Source organism: Atta cephalotes (genome assembly GCF_000143395.1).
Source record: "Atta cephalotes unplaced genomic scaffold scaffold00006, whole genome shotgun sequence".
Classification (NCBI taxonomy): Eukaryota; Metazoa; Arthropoda; class Insecta; order Hymenoptera; family Formicidae; genus Atta; species Atta cephalotes.
In genome coordinates, this window is record NW_012130070.1 from 4,411,482 (window position 1) to 4,428,447 (window position 16,966).

Genomic DNA, 16,966 nt, shown 5'->3' on the forward strand with positions numbered 1-16,966 from the left:
TAAATTAACAATTATATAGTAATATATATATATATATATATATATATATATATATATATATATATATGCCCTAGATGTTTATATCATTTTATTTATCCTCTATATATATCATGTTTTTTATTGTCACATTTTAATGAAATAGAAAATTGTTTAAAATTAAAGAGAAGAATTTTATCATTTGTCCGCATTTCTTAAAAGAGATCAAATTCTAATTTATTATTTTGAAATTATTTGTGCCTTGATATTCTTCCATAAAATTGTTCATTTCTATCATGATATAAATCAGACATCTATTAACGTTTCACTTTACTTAAATTGATTTTTCAGAGAATTTTTGCGATTCAAAGAACGATGAATTCCAAATATGCAATCTTTCTAATGTTTTCCTACCGGACGTCCTATATGGATGTAATTGTGCAAACACAATCTTTTCGTATAAAATAACATGGCTGTCCATCAGAAGCGCGTAAACGTTGATATACATGAAACGCGCGCGTATTCTACACGAATTATATTTAAGTAAACATTTGCAAACGTCTAAAATGCATTAACCCTGACATCGACCGTCGAAGTAGAATACCGCAATAGCGTTGCATCGACAATTCCTAGTACCTAGTCGTAAGTCGTAATTGCTGACGCGAAAATCGCAAAACTTCATGCTCCCGCCGGATTTCCGCGTGTTTGCTTTCATTAACAAAAAACGTGCTTCATTCGCGTGTCTTCTTCGCGTATTTATTTATTAATTTATTTAACATCCGCGGGTGCAAATCCGCAATGTACCGCGGATTCGAAGAATCAATGTTGGCGTGCATAATAACTTTCTGCACAGACAGTTTTCAATTATAAATAGTCGTCGGATTCAATCTGGCAAATTCCCCGCTAAATTGTGTATAATTTTGAAACTGTTGCTGGTTGCCATCCTGAGAATAACCGCGTATTGTCTCGTGTTTGTCGATTTTTTTTGACGCGTCGGATTAATAATCGATTTCAGCTTAAAAAATTCCATTCTAGTCTTCAAATTGAAAAGAAAAAAAAATAAAATAAAATCTGTAAAAAAAATATTTGATGTAGGTCACCACATATTTTTTATCTACTAAAATATTTAGATTGTTTATAAAATGCATTTATAATATCTTTCTCTGTCACTTCTTCATAAAAAGATAAAAAAAAACAATGTTAAAGATTAAAAATGATGTAATTCCTAAATGTAAATTCTACATATTTATATATCCCGTTTTCGATTCTTTCATCTTTTTGAAAACGATCCCAAATAGCAAATTGTAATCATTTAGACGTCGATAGTTAATTATTTTGAATTATTAATCTATCGTCATATCTATTTAAGATGTAATGACGTTATTTTTTCCCAATTAATGACATCATTTATTTATGACGTATTTACAATGTTATACTTATTGACGTCAGATAAATGACTAATCGATGACGTATTAGTAACGTTATTAGATCAATTAATAACGTCATTTATTTACGCCGTTAATAATACGAAAATAATAACGTATTTTCGACGTTGCTTATGTGACTGTGATAAATTCACGTCACTTTTACAATGATAGAACGTCAGATTCGTAAAAAGAATGATCAATTAATCACGTCAAATAAACGATATCTTGATACTTGGGATGCCATAGAAAATCAATAATCAGTAATAAGCGGATCATCTTTACAGAAATTCAACTTAATATTAGTCAATTTAACACTGAAATATAATGATTAATTACTTATTAAGTATTGAGTATTAAAAGCACTTGTTCAGTTCTTGATAATTAATTAATCATTACCTTTCAGTATTAAATTTCTGTAAGGGCAGTGTATGTATATAATTTGAGAGATTCATCACGAGATATATAATTGAGCAGCCGTTTTTGTAAAGAAACCGGCTATTTTTCATACCATTCTGCGGGAAACTCGATTATAATGTACAAAGAATAAGAAAAAAAAAATTATGACAAAAAGTGGAGGAAAAACGCAATCACAAGTCCTATAGTGAAAACTATTAATTTTAAACTAACAATTTCGTATAATGATTTAAATTATATGTCTCTTTAAATATATCGTCGATCAGTAATGTTCGAGCAACGAAACAAAAGGCACATCTGCAGACAATAATACGCGTTCAGTAGAAGTGCACGTTACATATCAAATCGTTTTCCTGTAAGGCTGCAAACGCACGTACACACCAAGAAGTTACAGCCTCTTCTTAACTGGGGAAGATATGAAAATAAACTCGTAAATTCGCGTCATTACGGGTTATCGTGTACCTCAACACGCATCTCACTGTGAACTTTGATCGTCGAAATCACTGTACGCGCTCACCTCTTCGGGCACATCTTATTACGTCGCCGCGCGCAAATCTCTTACAGTGCGCTGTCATGTTACACGTATAACACGGGCAATCGTAATCAAACAATCTTATTTCCACTCGCTGGCCACTCCGCGCATCTCTTCATTCGCGCCCGATCGTTCAATCACCAACAAGACGCGATGTTTAATCTCGCCGCTTGCGCAGAATCACATTTCCATTGCAAGATCCATCAGTGGGAGATCGTCGGCGCGTCGTTGCATCGGATTAGTTTCGTGTGTCGGATATATGGGATAACGAGATGAGGAGATGGAGGGAAAGAAAAGGAAAAGGGAGAAAAAGAGGGAAACGCGGCCGCGATTTGTGTATAAGTCCTCGCGAACGGGAACGCGAGAGCCGAAGTTAACCGTGCGGCTTTCTACCGTGGTTTCTTGGCCGGCGCGTCGGAGCTACACACGCTTCGCTGGATTTTTCCTCCGGTTTATTTATAAGCGCATTAATATTCTCGCTTTCGGCCCGCTCAATGGCACCTCCCTTTCTCTCTCTGTCCATCTTGATCCTCCGGTTATGACGCGTCCATCCTAAACAATTGACCGATTTCGTATTTTATTACGAGACGTTTCTGTTTCGCATTCTTTCTTTTATCTTCTTTTCTTGAGCATGGCGAAGAATAAACGTAAGGAAGCTATCTCATTGATTTACTGACTGCTGTTCTCTTACTTAACTGGAGTAGTAAATGGAGTGAATAACGGAGAGTAAATAGCCGGGAGAACTTACTTGAGAATTCTAGATTTAAATCGGTCATTTCTAATATACGAACTGCGACTGTGGGCGATCCGCTAGCTATGCCATGTAGAATCGAGACGATAGACAAGCGATTATTCTCAGATTAACTGCATTGTACAAGTTGCTCAAGCAATTGCGTACTACATTATTCCATTACGTGATCATCTTAAAGTTCAGTATTATGAATTCAATATTTTTTTAAGACTAAATATTACGAAAATATTGATTTATTACTTATTTTAATTCAGTCATGCAAATTTTATCTCTTCTTTTATGATATTATAGATATTTATCTTTCGGAGGTTAACGTGGGTCCCGATTATGTTCTTTGTTATCTGCAAATTTGAATTATTGTTACTAAAATAAATTTAATATTCATTCTTTTTTATACGAATTATGTAATTTTCATAAAATTAATTAATATCTTTTAATCAACAAATATTAAATAGATCTCACAGATTCAGTACACTGAGAAAAAAATATAGTTTTAATAAATATTTAATTCAATACTGCTAAACTAAGCATTTAGTTACACAAGTAAATATTTGTTCAATAAAAAAATTGTTAAATCAAATTAACATTTCTTGTATCAAATAAATATATCTTTATATGGCGGTATTCTAACTAAATATTTATTAGAATTGATTATATTTTTTTTCAGTGTTACAAATTTCGTGTTCAAATGTTAGCTTAAGCATCGTGACGATTTTTATCAGTTATTATTAATTTTTGTATAATCGATCTAAAATTCCCAAAATAATTTTCCACACATACGATTTACAGTATTTTTTTTTCTTTCCCAAAAGAGTATAAATAACTTCTCCAACTTATGCGTTCCGTTTATTCTCTTAATTACGCTTGTCCGCCTCTCTCACAGGGAGATTGATGGAAATTGATTAGACTGAAGAAGCGTAAGTGGCTCGATGGCTTTGTACTTCTGTTTCTGTGTCCAAAAGTAAATCGTGAGTCCAGAGTATGGGGCGTACGGAATGAGGAGAACGCGGAAAGCGACGCTCGCGAAATTCGCACGACGTATGCTATTCTACAGCCCACCCCGACGGCGCGGAACGTCATTTAACGGTCGACCGTTCGAGAACTCCTATATCCCCCGGTTGATAAATTATATATCGTCGCATGTCAAGCCTTCTCCTGTGACAATTCGCAATTATCTTACATAGCTCCCGAAGTGTACGCCCCCACCGTATCGACCAAGTGAGTGTAACAAACTCGTCTGGAAATCCCTCGAGTTCATAAACGTAGTACATAAAATTGTTGCATTACATTCTCAAACAAATTCACGAACAGTTGAAGTTCATGGCGCACGAAGTTCAAAGTGGAAATGCGCCATTTGCACGGACGGCAATAAACGAAAGACTTTAAGAGGAAACGACCCAAAGAGAAAACAGTTCCAAAAGTAAACAACTTTATACATAAACCTGAGTTCCCGTATCGTGGAAAAGATAAGATGGAAAGAATGAAAGTTCCGTCCATTAGCAGAATAATTGTCGTCGAGAGTTTCATAAAGTTGAAGTAAACGATAGCAAATAGAGCGACTATCAGCGGGAAAACGAGAAAAAGCTTTTTCGGAACTTTTGCCCGATATCGCAAGTTCAAAACTTCGGCCAAGGCGGATATTTCTGCGGCATCCTAGATATATCGTCGCTAGTTATTTCTGGATTCACCTAGATTTTCAAAGCGACCGGAATCCCCAAATAATTCAACAAAGAAGAGGCACGAAATGTCTACCGAAGTGTTCACTGATATCTATTGGGTACACTGATATCTATACAAGAAGTGCCAAGGATGTGCGTGTGTGTACGAGAAGCAACGGGTACGTTAAAATATCTCTCCATTTCTCTCCGTTTTTCTTTTTCATTTTTTGTTTACTTGTCATTATTTTATATTCAAATAGGGCTTGTCCTAGAATATTAATAAATGCCTTTACTCTCTAAATTTTTTTACAGTGGAATCTCACTCTAAAAAGTGAAAATTGAGCCAGTCTTGAAAAAGAGTGACTCAATTTTCAATCTTTAAGAGTATAAGACTTCACTCTTTAGTGACAATTTATTCTAAAAGTTTTACTATCAATATACCTATCATTCTATCAAAATAAAAATCCGTGGTACAAAAAAATCTTTTCAAATAATTTTGTGCTCGGAAATCACCAACGATTCGGAAATGCGAAATAAAGGCCGATATTCAGTCCATTCTTATTTGAAGATCGTCTTAAGTAATGTCTTAAAATGCTAATACGGATCTCTGATTGATTCGTGATATCTTAAGACTGTATTAAGACGGTCTTAAATATAAGAACCGATTATGAATATCGGACAAAGAATATACTCTGAAAATTCTGTCGCAAATTAACTTTCTTCTTGCTCCACCTGGAGAACATTCTTCCTGCGAGTTTCCGGATCTGAGAAGTCGGACACTGGTCGCCAGCCCGCTGATGTCGCAGAAGATCGTGTCTATAGCCCCCCCCGAACTATTTTAATAACTCGGTGCCAAACAGCACTGAGCCGCCACTGCAAATACGCGACAAAACGACACGTCCCTCCGTCACCGCGGTCTCGTGGTCTCGTTACGCGTTTCCTCCCCGTCGCAGTCTTACCGGGCCATCCCTCCACCCACGGCACCCACGCAAAAAGGCGAAAATACACTCTCACTTCGACAGGGATGCAACGCGAACGGTCCCACCTTCCGTCTCCGCGATGAGGAAATGGCGAGGAGGAGACGGCGGGATGCCATCGAGGAGCTGCCCGAATTTATTTATAGGTTTACAATAACGTAAGTTGATGAAGCGCCAGGCGACGAGCTACGTGAATTGTCGCGACGCGTATGTATGTACATACGAGCCACGCACGTACGCGACGTGTAAATCTTATACCGGTGTAGAGCGAAATGGATCCGCAAAAATAGAAAAAAAATCGATGAGGATTATCTAACCGAGATTCAACCGCGTTTCGCCTGATTACGCGCTAATTTGTTATCCTTACTTTTTTAACGTAGCTGTAGCTAGATATAAAAGAATAAATTCTAAAAAATAACGCGTAATTTCGTATTGTATGATTACATTCTGCATAATTCTTTCCTAATGTAGTTCGAGATCATGCCGACATAGGAAGCTCAATGATGTATACTGAAGATTAATTAAATTACTATCGGAGATAAAATTGACACTCACCTTTTTGCTGGATTTGAAGACGTTACATTTGAAAGTATTACTGCTTCCGTCACGGGCAATGTAACTAAATATTTTTAAATCGTGGCTGTCGTGCGAAACGTAAAATATCCTAAAGAAAAAAAAGTACCTTCAGTATTTGTTTTACTCAAAAATTATCCAAATTATCATCTAAATTGCGCATTATTTTCCGGATTTTTCACGTGATATATCGTGATATTTTTACAATAATAATTTCACTATTTTTATGCGATATTTTTCATCGTGTTCATTTACTAATATTTCCATATTTCGTATGAATATCGTATAAATTGCAAAGAGATTTAATAAATCAATAAAGAAAAGGTACCAATTATGATAAACAGGCGATCTCACCTGTAAATTGGATGATGCATCAGATATATTTTATTCTCGTCCATCCATTGCTGCTGTTTCTTCTGTAAAAAGATTACGAGTTATTACTTAAAAAATATTATTAGTTGATATATATATATATATATTATTTTTTTTTTGGCTGTTACCGCTATCGGTTACGGCATGTGAAACATCAAAAATATACGAGGCGCCCATGTGTATCAGAGCGAAGACAACGTGGCGCTTGTCCAAAATCATTTCTCGTTATAAATCTCAACTGTTACGAAATGCACGTCATCGAGTGTACGCGATTTTCCCCTCTTGTCTTGCCGCCCCTCCAAGTATTCGCGAATGACGTCCTTATTTTATGCGGATGTCGTGGAAATCTTTCGATGTCGCCAAGAAAAATTTTCGCGTACAAGAATTGTGCTGATGTAGCAAGCAAACGACGAAATCGCATGTAGAAAATATATTTATCAACGTAACTCCGCAGAAAATAGAAATTAGTTAAATTAGAAACAGATTTTACGAGACCGCAATAGATTGCAGTAAAAATAGTAGAGAAATATCATTTTTAACACAAACACCGGGGGTTGAGTTTTTGAGAATTTTTTTATCGATTACTTAATCCTCCGAAGCTGAGAATTTTAAACTATTTAATTATAAATCTCTTTGTCATAAAATGTCAAACAATTCAATTTTTTTGATGATATATTTGCAAAATTATTCTTTCTTATAGATAAATAAATTAAATAAATAAACATCAAATAAATAAATTTAATTAATTAATTAAAATATATAATATATTAAAATATATAATATATTAAAATATATAATATATAATATATTTATTATTTTTTAATGTCATTTTAATTAATACCTTTTATTTATATTAAATGGATCTCACAGAGATCTTCCCAATCTATGTTACAAATTTTAACATCAACTTCGGAGAGTTAAATCATACAAATCTACATCAGTGTGTGTAATATATTCCTTTTCTCTTCATTTCTTCTTGAAATTACATAATATACTATTGAGTCTAACAGATCTAACAGAGTCTCATTCGCTTGTGTATGTACGGGAACTAGCTTATCCGGCTTAGGGGTTAACGAGATGATTTGAGATTAATGAGACAACGCGTTCAATTATATGCATACGAGCGAGTAGCAACATAGTATTCAACAAGGATTACCTTCTTTTTCCGTAGGGTCACTTTTAGCCCATCCACCGAGACCTCCAGCGTCACTTTCTTTTTCTTGATCCCTTTGGCCTTAAATTCGTACTGTGAATCAAATGAGTTCGAATTACATGAAATGATTCGCGGTTACGAAAACAAAACTGTTTCTCTAACTGGGTTAATTAACTATTACGCGTACTCACGCGGATTCTTCGCATCGCCGCCACGATCTCCACTCGGCTAGTCGGTCGCGGAACCTCCATAGAGCCGATGAACTGAAAAGGAAGAAACACAGCTAGAAAGTTCGCTGAGATAATAATTGACTAATAATTCGCTGAATGAAGGATAGAATAAATAGTACGTATCTAAGTGACACGTCGTACACATATTCTAAAACTTGGATGTATTCTAAAAATGGGTGATTTTTATATTTAATTTTAATATTTCTATTTTTTAAATTTTAATACGTTCAACAAAGCTTCAGTACCGCGATGATTAACAACGCAGTACAATGCTTCATGTTCCGCGATGATTAACGCTGCATCTTTATCAACTTGCGAGTGACATTATGGACATGTGAGCTAATTATACTTGTATCATTCTTGCTGAGGAGGATTCCAGAAAGAATCGAAACGTTCAAAATAAAGAAGACATCAATATCTGATTATTAATTGTTCACTAAATAATTGCGCCGTTTATCGTTGCTGACTCTCATTAGTCTATTATATTTATCTTTTTGCATTGTTTAAAATTCGAGAGTCCTAATATAATTATTGTTATTATAAATAGTACGACTTGTCTTTCTTTTTAGGAAAATTGCATTTATATCTTGATCTTGTCGCGAAAAGTGTAATCATCCCGCGCGGTTATTGATTCATAGTTCATTTCAAAAAATTAAAATTAACTCTCTCAATACTCGAAGAATAGTATCAATACTGGCAAAACTGGCATGATGAAATCTCGAGATATCTCTCTGACCAAACTAAAGGAAATGATCTTAAAAAAAAATCTTCTTTTTTTAGGAATCTTTATCTTTTTTTTAGGAATTGGAAAAAAATGAAGAACAAGTTGAACCGAGAAGATTAAAATTAATCTATATTGGTAGAAACGGGCATTGACGTGTTGATTTTCGGTAATTGCCTTAAAATAAATGTTAGAAACTTTGCAGTGAGATTTCGATGAGATATACGGAGCGTCCCAGTAAACAAAATACATTGTATGTAATTATACTATCATAATCTTACAGCGGGCAGAAACACCAATGATCTGTATTTAGAATTCCCCCATTGAAAACGATGGCCTTAGCCACGTGTTCGGGTGATTCGATGTACACGTGGTGTTCTCCCACGCACATGCTTGCGACAGGAAGAGGACGGTCTCTTTGTAAATTTGCGATCGATAGCCGCCAATGTGCTTGCGATAACCGAGAAGAAATTGAAGAGAAGCTACTCGCGTAGCTAAAAAAAAAATCTCGTTTTGCGAGTTCCTCATCAAAAAAAAACCACTTGAAATCGATCCACGACATATTTCGCTGAATTGAAATAAATTTAGTTATCGGACTTATTTCCTGCATTACAATTCTGTAATGAATACGTGTGTTACTTCGTACGTAGATGCAATATTAATAGCAAAGTTTCTCTCTCTTTCTGCGGAGTATATCGATTTGTATTTATAGCCCCACTAAGCGCTAAAATCTGATTCTTGAACAGCATTGTGCGCACGATTCTCATATAAGACAAATTGCAGACTCCAGCTGAGTTTTTACGCAAACTAAATATAAACACAAATATGATGGGATGGTCTATTAATTTACTTAGCATTTCAGAATCAGTTTTTTTGAGACAAATATCTATATATGGATTAGATAAAATCATTTTTTTTAAATATTAATAATGAGATTATTTTCTTTTTTATGCCATATTGGAAAGAAACGCTTGAGGGAAAAATTGGAAGGAAAATTCTACTCGATCGAGACATAAAATTCGCCTGAAGATTCAGTTCACAGGTCGCTCTTTCTCAAAATCATTTTCGCGATACTTTTCCCGGGTTGGCAAATAAACGAAGCGTCGTTCAGAGTTCTATGAACCGAGAAAGTTTAAGAAACGTTAGTTCAGAACTCGCTTTAAAGACGTCTTCCAATACGCGATTCGAGCTTCTACGTAAGCGCGAACGTCAACGACGTGACATAAATCAAAAGTCGAAAATGCTGAAACGGTTTTCGCAGCGGCATGCGGGATTTACGATCGCGGGGGTGCACACAAAAGCTTTAACCTTTCTCAGGAGAAGTGCCACCGAAATAAACACGTGCACGATACGATGACGTCACGGAGAACGCGAAAGCGGCGAACGGCGTCGTCGTCCAGAAATAAGCCACCTGGTATCGTGACTGTCGTCGCAATTATTGCACCATCAACGACGACAACGACGACCACGACCACGACCAAGACGACGACGACGTAAAAATATTATTCCCGAACATGATCGGCGAGTTTCCGAGAATCGATTTCGAAAGACCGGGAAACCCAAGGATATTGTCTTTCCTGACGTTACGTTTCTCGTTTCCCGTCATCAGGGACTGCAGTTTGCGTTCGCCTCGCGATTCAGTACCGTTGCAAAAGGATCACTCCGAGGTCTTTATTGCTCATTGTGAGAAATAATACTAGAAACGATAAGAAAATAAGATACCAATCGCACACATTTCCTACTCTGTTCCCTTTTTCAAATTCGCTTATAGAGAATTCGGTTGAATGAACTAATGCATATTAACTCTTAGAACACATACATGTTCAATCGAAATTTCGTTTGCTTCGAAGAAAAAAAAAAGAGAATTTTATTTAACAATAATTTAACAATATATTAGAGATTCAGGAACATACATAGGCTGTAATGCCAAATTTTTATGACATTACAATCTACGTAGATATATTCCTAAATGTCAGAGCTTCAAAATAAAAAAAAGGAAAATATTGATCTGAACCGAAATTACAGCTTACAGTGGGTCTTCCAGATCACTGATTTTCAAAAAGTGTTTTAAGGTTACAATTGTTGTACACTGATTTAATCTGTAAAAATAAAATGCAAACATTTCGGATTATAAAACACAGACTTAACATCACAATAAAATGCATTGAGAATTTTATGATTTAATAATTCGTTTTTTATATTTACATTAAACATTTGTACGTGAATCTGTATACAATGACTTTAATATACAATATACATCCAGTTGAATTCGCTATTAGAAATACTTAACGCAGCCACGTTTCATTTCGCAATATTGCGAAGGTGTCCCCGCATTCACAAATTTGTCTTTTCTCACGTCATTATGTCGATAATACTACAAATATCTTACTGAAACGGGACTAAGAAGGCGTGAAAATTCTTTTTTAGCACAACCATGTTAAAGCAGATGCTTTCGTTCCCATCGTACGGCGGTCAGAGGAACGAAGCGTGGTTTATAGTCGACATACATTTTCCTCTGACGTGAGACGCTATCGACCGTTAGTGTTACTATTTTCTGAAAGTGTGCACTCGCTTGACGCAAAACGCATGATGGAATTTTTGTAATTAGAAATTCGCGTCACATTTGATTATTATCGGAACAATTTGAGTATTACTATCCAGTAGGAAAATCAATATTTTTCTTGAACATAGCTGTTCGAATTTTACATAAGCAAGAGATCGTTCGACGATCTAAAAACGTTTTTTACGGTTTCTTTCCAGCTCAATGTTTCTTAAACATTTTTTTATGTCTTTATCGAGAACTCTCTCGATATTTTCGAGGAAACTCTCTCGAGTAAACTCTCGAACGAGATTGGAAATATAGAAACACGAAGGTGGAAGGATACAAGGTGTATTTCAGGTTGGCAAGAGAATCGAGACAGACTCGCCGAGAATTGAGAAAAACGAATAGAAGCCGGAGGTTGCTCGTATGGACCGAAGTGGATAAGAAATCACCCCAGATTACCTTGGCGTGGAACACGATTCCGCGGTGGAACGCCTCCTCGCTGTGCAGCGGTATTCGCGTGTCGTACTCGTCATTATGTACGAGGTTGTATTGCTTCTTAGAGGGCATGCTGAGCCCAGCTGCATTCGACTACGCTCGTCCAGCCTGGCTGCAATTATAATAAACGATCCATTAGTATTCTCATGGATAAATGTTCCTGGACGCTCATTTCTATACAAATAAAACAGTTGTCGAATTTCAAAGACATTTCATACTTTCAAGTTGCATCAAACGCAAGTACTGGATAGCAGAATTAAATGCGGGACGTCTCAATGATCTTTCACATTTTGCATACATTACAGATTGTAAAAATCATCGCCTTTAATCTCAAGAAGCGATTCCCGTAAGAATAAGTAAAAAAACAAATTAGCTGAGATTTAATTTTGTCTTTCCTTTTAGTTCTGCTCTTAGGAGAAACGAATTATCATTTAAATTCTTAATTTTAATTAACAGAATCCTGTAGACAGAATCCTTTCCTCTTTGTTCTAAAAGTTGAGAATTTCAATCGACAATTAAGGTATGTTTAGGTTAGCGTTTTCTCTTTAAGCATCGCGGGATACTTCTGAGAAATCACTAATTTTATTTTTTATCGGGAGCAATTCTAAGTCGGCAATGAAAATAAGTAAGCGCAATAAGCGTATGATACATGCGTGTTACTAAATCGCGTTCGTGACTGCGCAGCATATAGTCATTTTCGATGTACTTAAAAGGTACACGATAACTTGTAAGCGCTGATTTCCTATCGTAAGCGCATGGTTGCTGTTTCATTCACGGAACACCGCGGGTATGTTTACCGTAGACCGTATAATTCATGACATAACGATCCAATTTACGCGATTTGATGTAGTGGTGTTAGCCAATGCCGGAATCGGAAATTTCGTGAAAAAGTTCTTTAAAAAGTATTTATTTACATTCATCAACAAAGCACAATTCCATTTAAAAAAGGTTCTACATAAATAATTAACGATAATAGAGGAAAGCCCCCTATTATAAGATAGGCGTCTAATGTAAGATATTCTGTTAAACTAATAAACGCTATCTATTGATTTCATCATAAATTTACTACTCTTGGATTGAAAACTATTTAGTAGAAAATTCATTAGTAAATCATGCCTGTAGTAAGTATTGTAAAACAAGATTTTAGAATTTGAATGTCTTCGTTGAGTTTCATTGAGATGAGCATTTAAATCTTGTTTATTATTTAATAAATAAATATTTGGCAATAAATTCTTCATAGTGATAGAATAAGGTTGTACTAATAGAAAAATACAGGATATGTTGAATTGTTTAATTACAGAAGTTAGGTTTGATGATCGTAAAACCATAAGACGTGGAAATCATAATACGAGATACCCAGAGTATTTCTAATATGAAATAACCCATGCTCCTATGTTATAGTGAAAATCATTGCTAAAGTATAAATGTTATTGTATAATAACAAAAAAAAACAACCGGAATGAACGTCGAGTGCCTATATCTGCGATGCTTGATTCCAACTGAAAACGAATTCTGAGTATAATCTATCGCATGCTCATTTTTCGCGCACGCTGACTGTGTTTGTTTGTATTTTAGAAACATTAAATAAAGTTTTTTAATTGTAATACTGATATACTTTGCGTTCGATTTCGCGAGGCATCTCATATTAAGAGTACAATTTTTTGACTTTGCGATTTGCTCATTTTTTTACATTTCTTTAATTTAAAAAAAAAAATGGAATTTGAATTAAATTTTATGTAACGTTATATCTTAAAGCTTATTAAATTCTCTTCAAAATGACCTATTATTTTTTTTAATTCTGCCTATAAACTTCCAGCATTTATCAAAAATGAATTTGGTATCTCATAATAGAGGTCTTTTCTCTCTATTTATATATAGGATATACTTTTGAGCGTAATATGCGTTCATTTGTACAAAACTGACAAGTGAAAAATTAAACGCGCGATCATTGAACAAGAGTTATCATTTAAATAAGAATTACGCGATAATATCTCAAACCTAAAATTATTTCTCGCTTAAATATATATAGTATATTTCTTTTATCCATACAACAACAAATGTCCTTGGCCTTTCTTTTTTTCAGAAGAAATTCTTTTCAAGTACGCAAGTTGAGAGTAACGCACTAAAAAATGTTACTAATAGTTACCAAATGTTAAATTTCAATTAAATGTTTGATTAATATAACTAAAAATCATTTTATTTTTCTAAATATTTAGAATGAAAAAGGATTACTAAATCTTAATGTATAATATTTTTTTAAATAATATTAACAATAAGTAAACATTCAATTGTAGACGATATATAAACGAACATTTACTCGATAAAAAAATAATGGTTAAATGAAATTAATGGTTTTTATCAAATAAATACTATTCACATTTTAATAAATATTTACTTAAAATTATTCAAACAAATATTTATTAAAGTTTAGTATTTTTCCAGTATAGTAATGATTAACAACCGATTGATTATTATGTTAATAATAATAATAATGATAATACTTACTACATATATATATTTAGAATATATATATATATATATATATTTAGAAAAATAAAATTATTTTTAGTTATATCAATCGAATGATTGATTGAAAGTATTTCATTCATATTTCGTAGCTATTATTAGACTCTTTTTTTGCAAGCCGTGTTTCAGAAATTCAAAGTACACTCGCAGTTCGCGATACCGCAGAGAAGACGCGCCGTTTCCGCTGCGAGATGCCAGCCGCGAGATGCATCATCGAAGATGCCTCTTTGTGCATGCGCACCTGAGTTAAGCGGCGTTCATACCGGCGTAGCGCGGTGCGTGCAGACAAAGAAAATATGCATTCTTCGCACTTGCGGACATGGTTAATGGACATGGAGAATTGCGAGAAATACACAGCAACGCACGTGCGACGCATACGTGCAAAGAAGCTGTCAAGATCATTTGTTTACAATGCGCGAGCTCGATGATTTTGCGCCGCAATCCGAAATCTGCTCATATTCATAGTCAGATCTTGTACTTAAGACTTCCTTAAATTTATCTTTAGATGCTCAGCAGCCAATGAAATAATTCGTAGAGTATCTAAAGATAAATTTAAGGAAGCCTTAAATATAAGGCCTGACTATGAATATGAGTATTAGATACCGGAATCGTATAAGCGTCTCGATCGAGGTAAAAAAGGATTCCGCTTGATGCTTTTGATTGCAAAATTATTACACAAGTTATTGAAAAGAGCCACCATACGCGATGCTCCTGTCGGGAAAAGAATTCTAAGCGAGTCTTCGTTTAATGTCGATGGAAAGGTGATTACTAAAGCTGATTTCGCGCGATTATTAGGTTTGTTCGCGTTGAAATCTCAAAAAATTTTTGTACTCAAAACGAGATAAATATATACTCGGACATAGAAAAAAGAGAAAGTGTAAAAAATGCAAGCAACATGAATAAACCTTATACATGTTTTAAGCAATTCAGCGTTTGTGCAAAAAATCATAGAGGTTATTATTACTCAATTATCAATATGATGTTCAAGGAACACAAAAAATCAACAAACAATCAAAATGACTTTATTTTGATTCTTAACATAAAATTTTGTAGCAAAAAAGTCATCATTTCGATTTTCACGATGTCAAAATAAAGTTATTTTGACTTTCTCATGATTTGTTGTTCCTTGGATGAAATCCCGACAGATTCCATTGAATTTACATTGAGGATTAATATAATTTTACAATTACTATCATAGCATCGATTATTCGATTACGCTATATGTGTCGAATGATGAATGAATTATTAAGTATATTATTGATAAATAAAATCTTAATTATGTCTAAAATCAGAAGATTTCACTGCAAACACCACGTGCTTGCCCTGCGAGTTCGATGAACCGAAAAGACTTTGTTCTCCATTTGAAAACGAGTTTTCTCGATATCAACGACTCATTCGATCACTAGAGGTCAGACAAGAAAAAAGAAAGAGGGATGATGAAATCTGTTTTCTTTAGCTGAACTTGATTTATATTTTCCTCTCGGAGAAAAAAAAAAGAGAACGACGAACGATGCAAGAATTAAAAAGAATAGATCTATTGTCGAAATATTTCCGGCGGGTCTTACCTAAAAGCTGATTGGACGATCGGCCGGCGTTGGTTCCGTTCATTAACCGTGGTAATGCGACTCCTCGGCGAGGAACGGCCGGATGACGGTCCCCGCGCGAAAATCGATTTCACGTGTGAACGCAGCCTTACGGTGTGGGGTAGGCCGGTCAGGCGAGAGGGGTACGCTCGCGTTCGCGCACGCATTCGGGTTCCGCTGTAATAAAGGCGGCGAGGAACCACCGACGACGAGCCATATCACGGGTTACCACACACACACACGGATCTCGCCTCGGTCGCTCGCCCGCTCGGCAGGTAGAGGCCAGTCCTCTCGCTCTTGCTCCTTCTTTCCTTTCCCTCTCTCCCTCCCTTTCTCTCACTCCCTCTCTCTCTTTTCTTGGAAACAGATGACAGAGCGGCACGGTCACCGCGGCTCACCGGACGTTTCGCGTCCTGCGGGATTACATGAGATAACTACTCCGATCATTCTATCGTGAGAAGAGTCTCTATCACTGAACGAATCGCGGTTATCACTGCGATCACTCAAATTCGCACTCGTATATTTTTTATTTCAGCAATTTCGTCGAGGGAGCCGAATCGTGTGTATGACGAGGCGAATGTGAACGAGCGACCAGCAGAGACAATGAGGAGAAGGGAAAGGATGAAAAAAAAGAAAGGAGGAGATATGAACGAAAGAGGAGCAGCGTGAAAGAAAGGAGCAAAGAAGCTGCGGTTCACGCGAACGACAGAACAATATTTATACTGGCATGGCACGACGTACGGCTGCGGCACCTCCAGCGTGCCTCGCGCCGCGCACTTCGGTTATCCCCGCTCGAGTCCGAGGAGTCGATAGACTGCAACAACGCGCTACCGCTCCTTACGCTCTCATGTCGCTTGCGCCGTCAGGAAGAAAGAGAGGAAGAAAGAGAGAGAGAGAGAGAGAGAGAGAGAGAGAGAGAGAGAGAGAGAGAGAAGAGAAGAAAGAAAATAGAACGTACGTACCGTACCGTTACCGTTACCGTCGTTCGTACGGTACGTACGTTCCGTAACCGTACGGAAACGTAAACGTCGTA

The 16,966-nt window shown here is 35.8% G+C and overlaps 1 protein-coding gene across 1 annotated transcript in view; it reads right to left on the reverse strand.

The window, feature by feature from the left end:
• The window catches only part of LOC105626717 (carboxyl-terminal PDZ ligand of neuronal nitric oxide synthase protein), a 16,861-nt gene extending 4,965 nt beyond the window's left edge, over positions 1-11,896 (reverse strand). Inside the window, exons 1-5 of the mRNA XM_012208016.1 lie at positions 11,789-11,896; positions 8,025-8,096; positions 7,837-7,926; positions 6,663-6,724; positions 6,291-6,399 (exon numbers count right to left, since the gene is read on the reverse strand). Of these exons, the coding sequence (XP_012063406.1) occupies positions 6,291-6,399; positions 6,663-6,724; positions 7,837-7,926; positions 8,025-8,096; positions 11,789-11,896 (441 nt within the window). The remainder of the gene's footprint in view (positions 1-6,290; positions 6,400-6,662; positions 6,725-7,836; positions 7,927-8,024; positions 8,097-11,788) is intronic.
• Between the last annotated feature and the right edge of the window lie 5,070 nt (positions 11,897-16,966).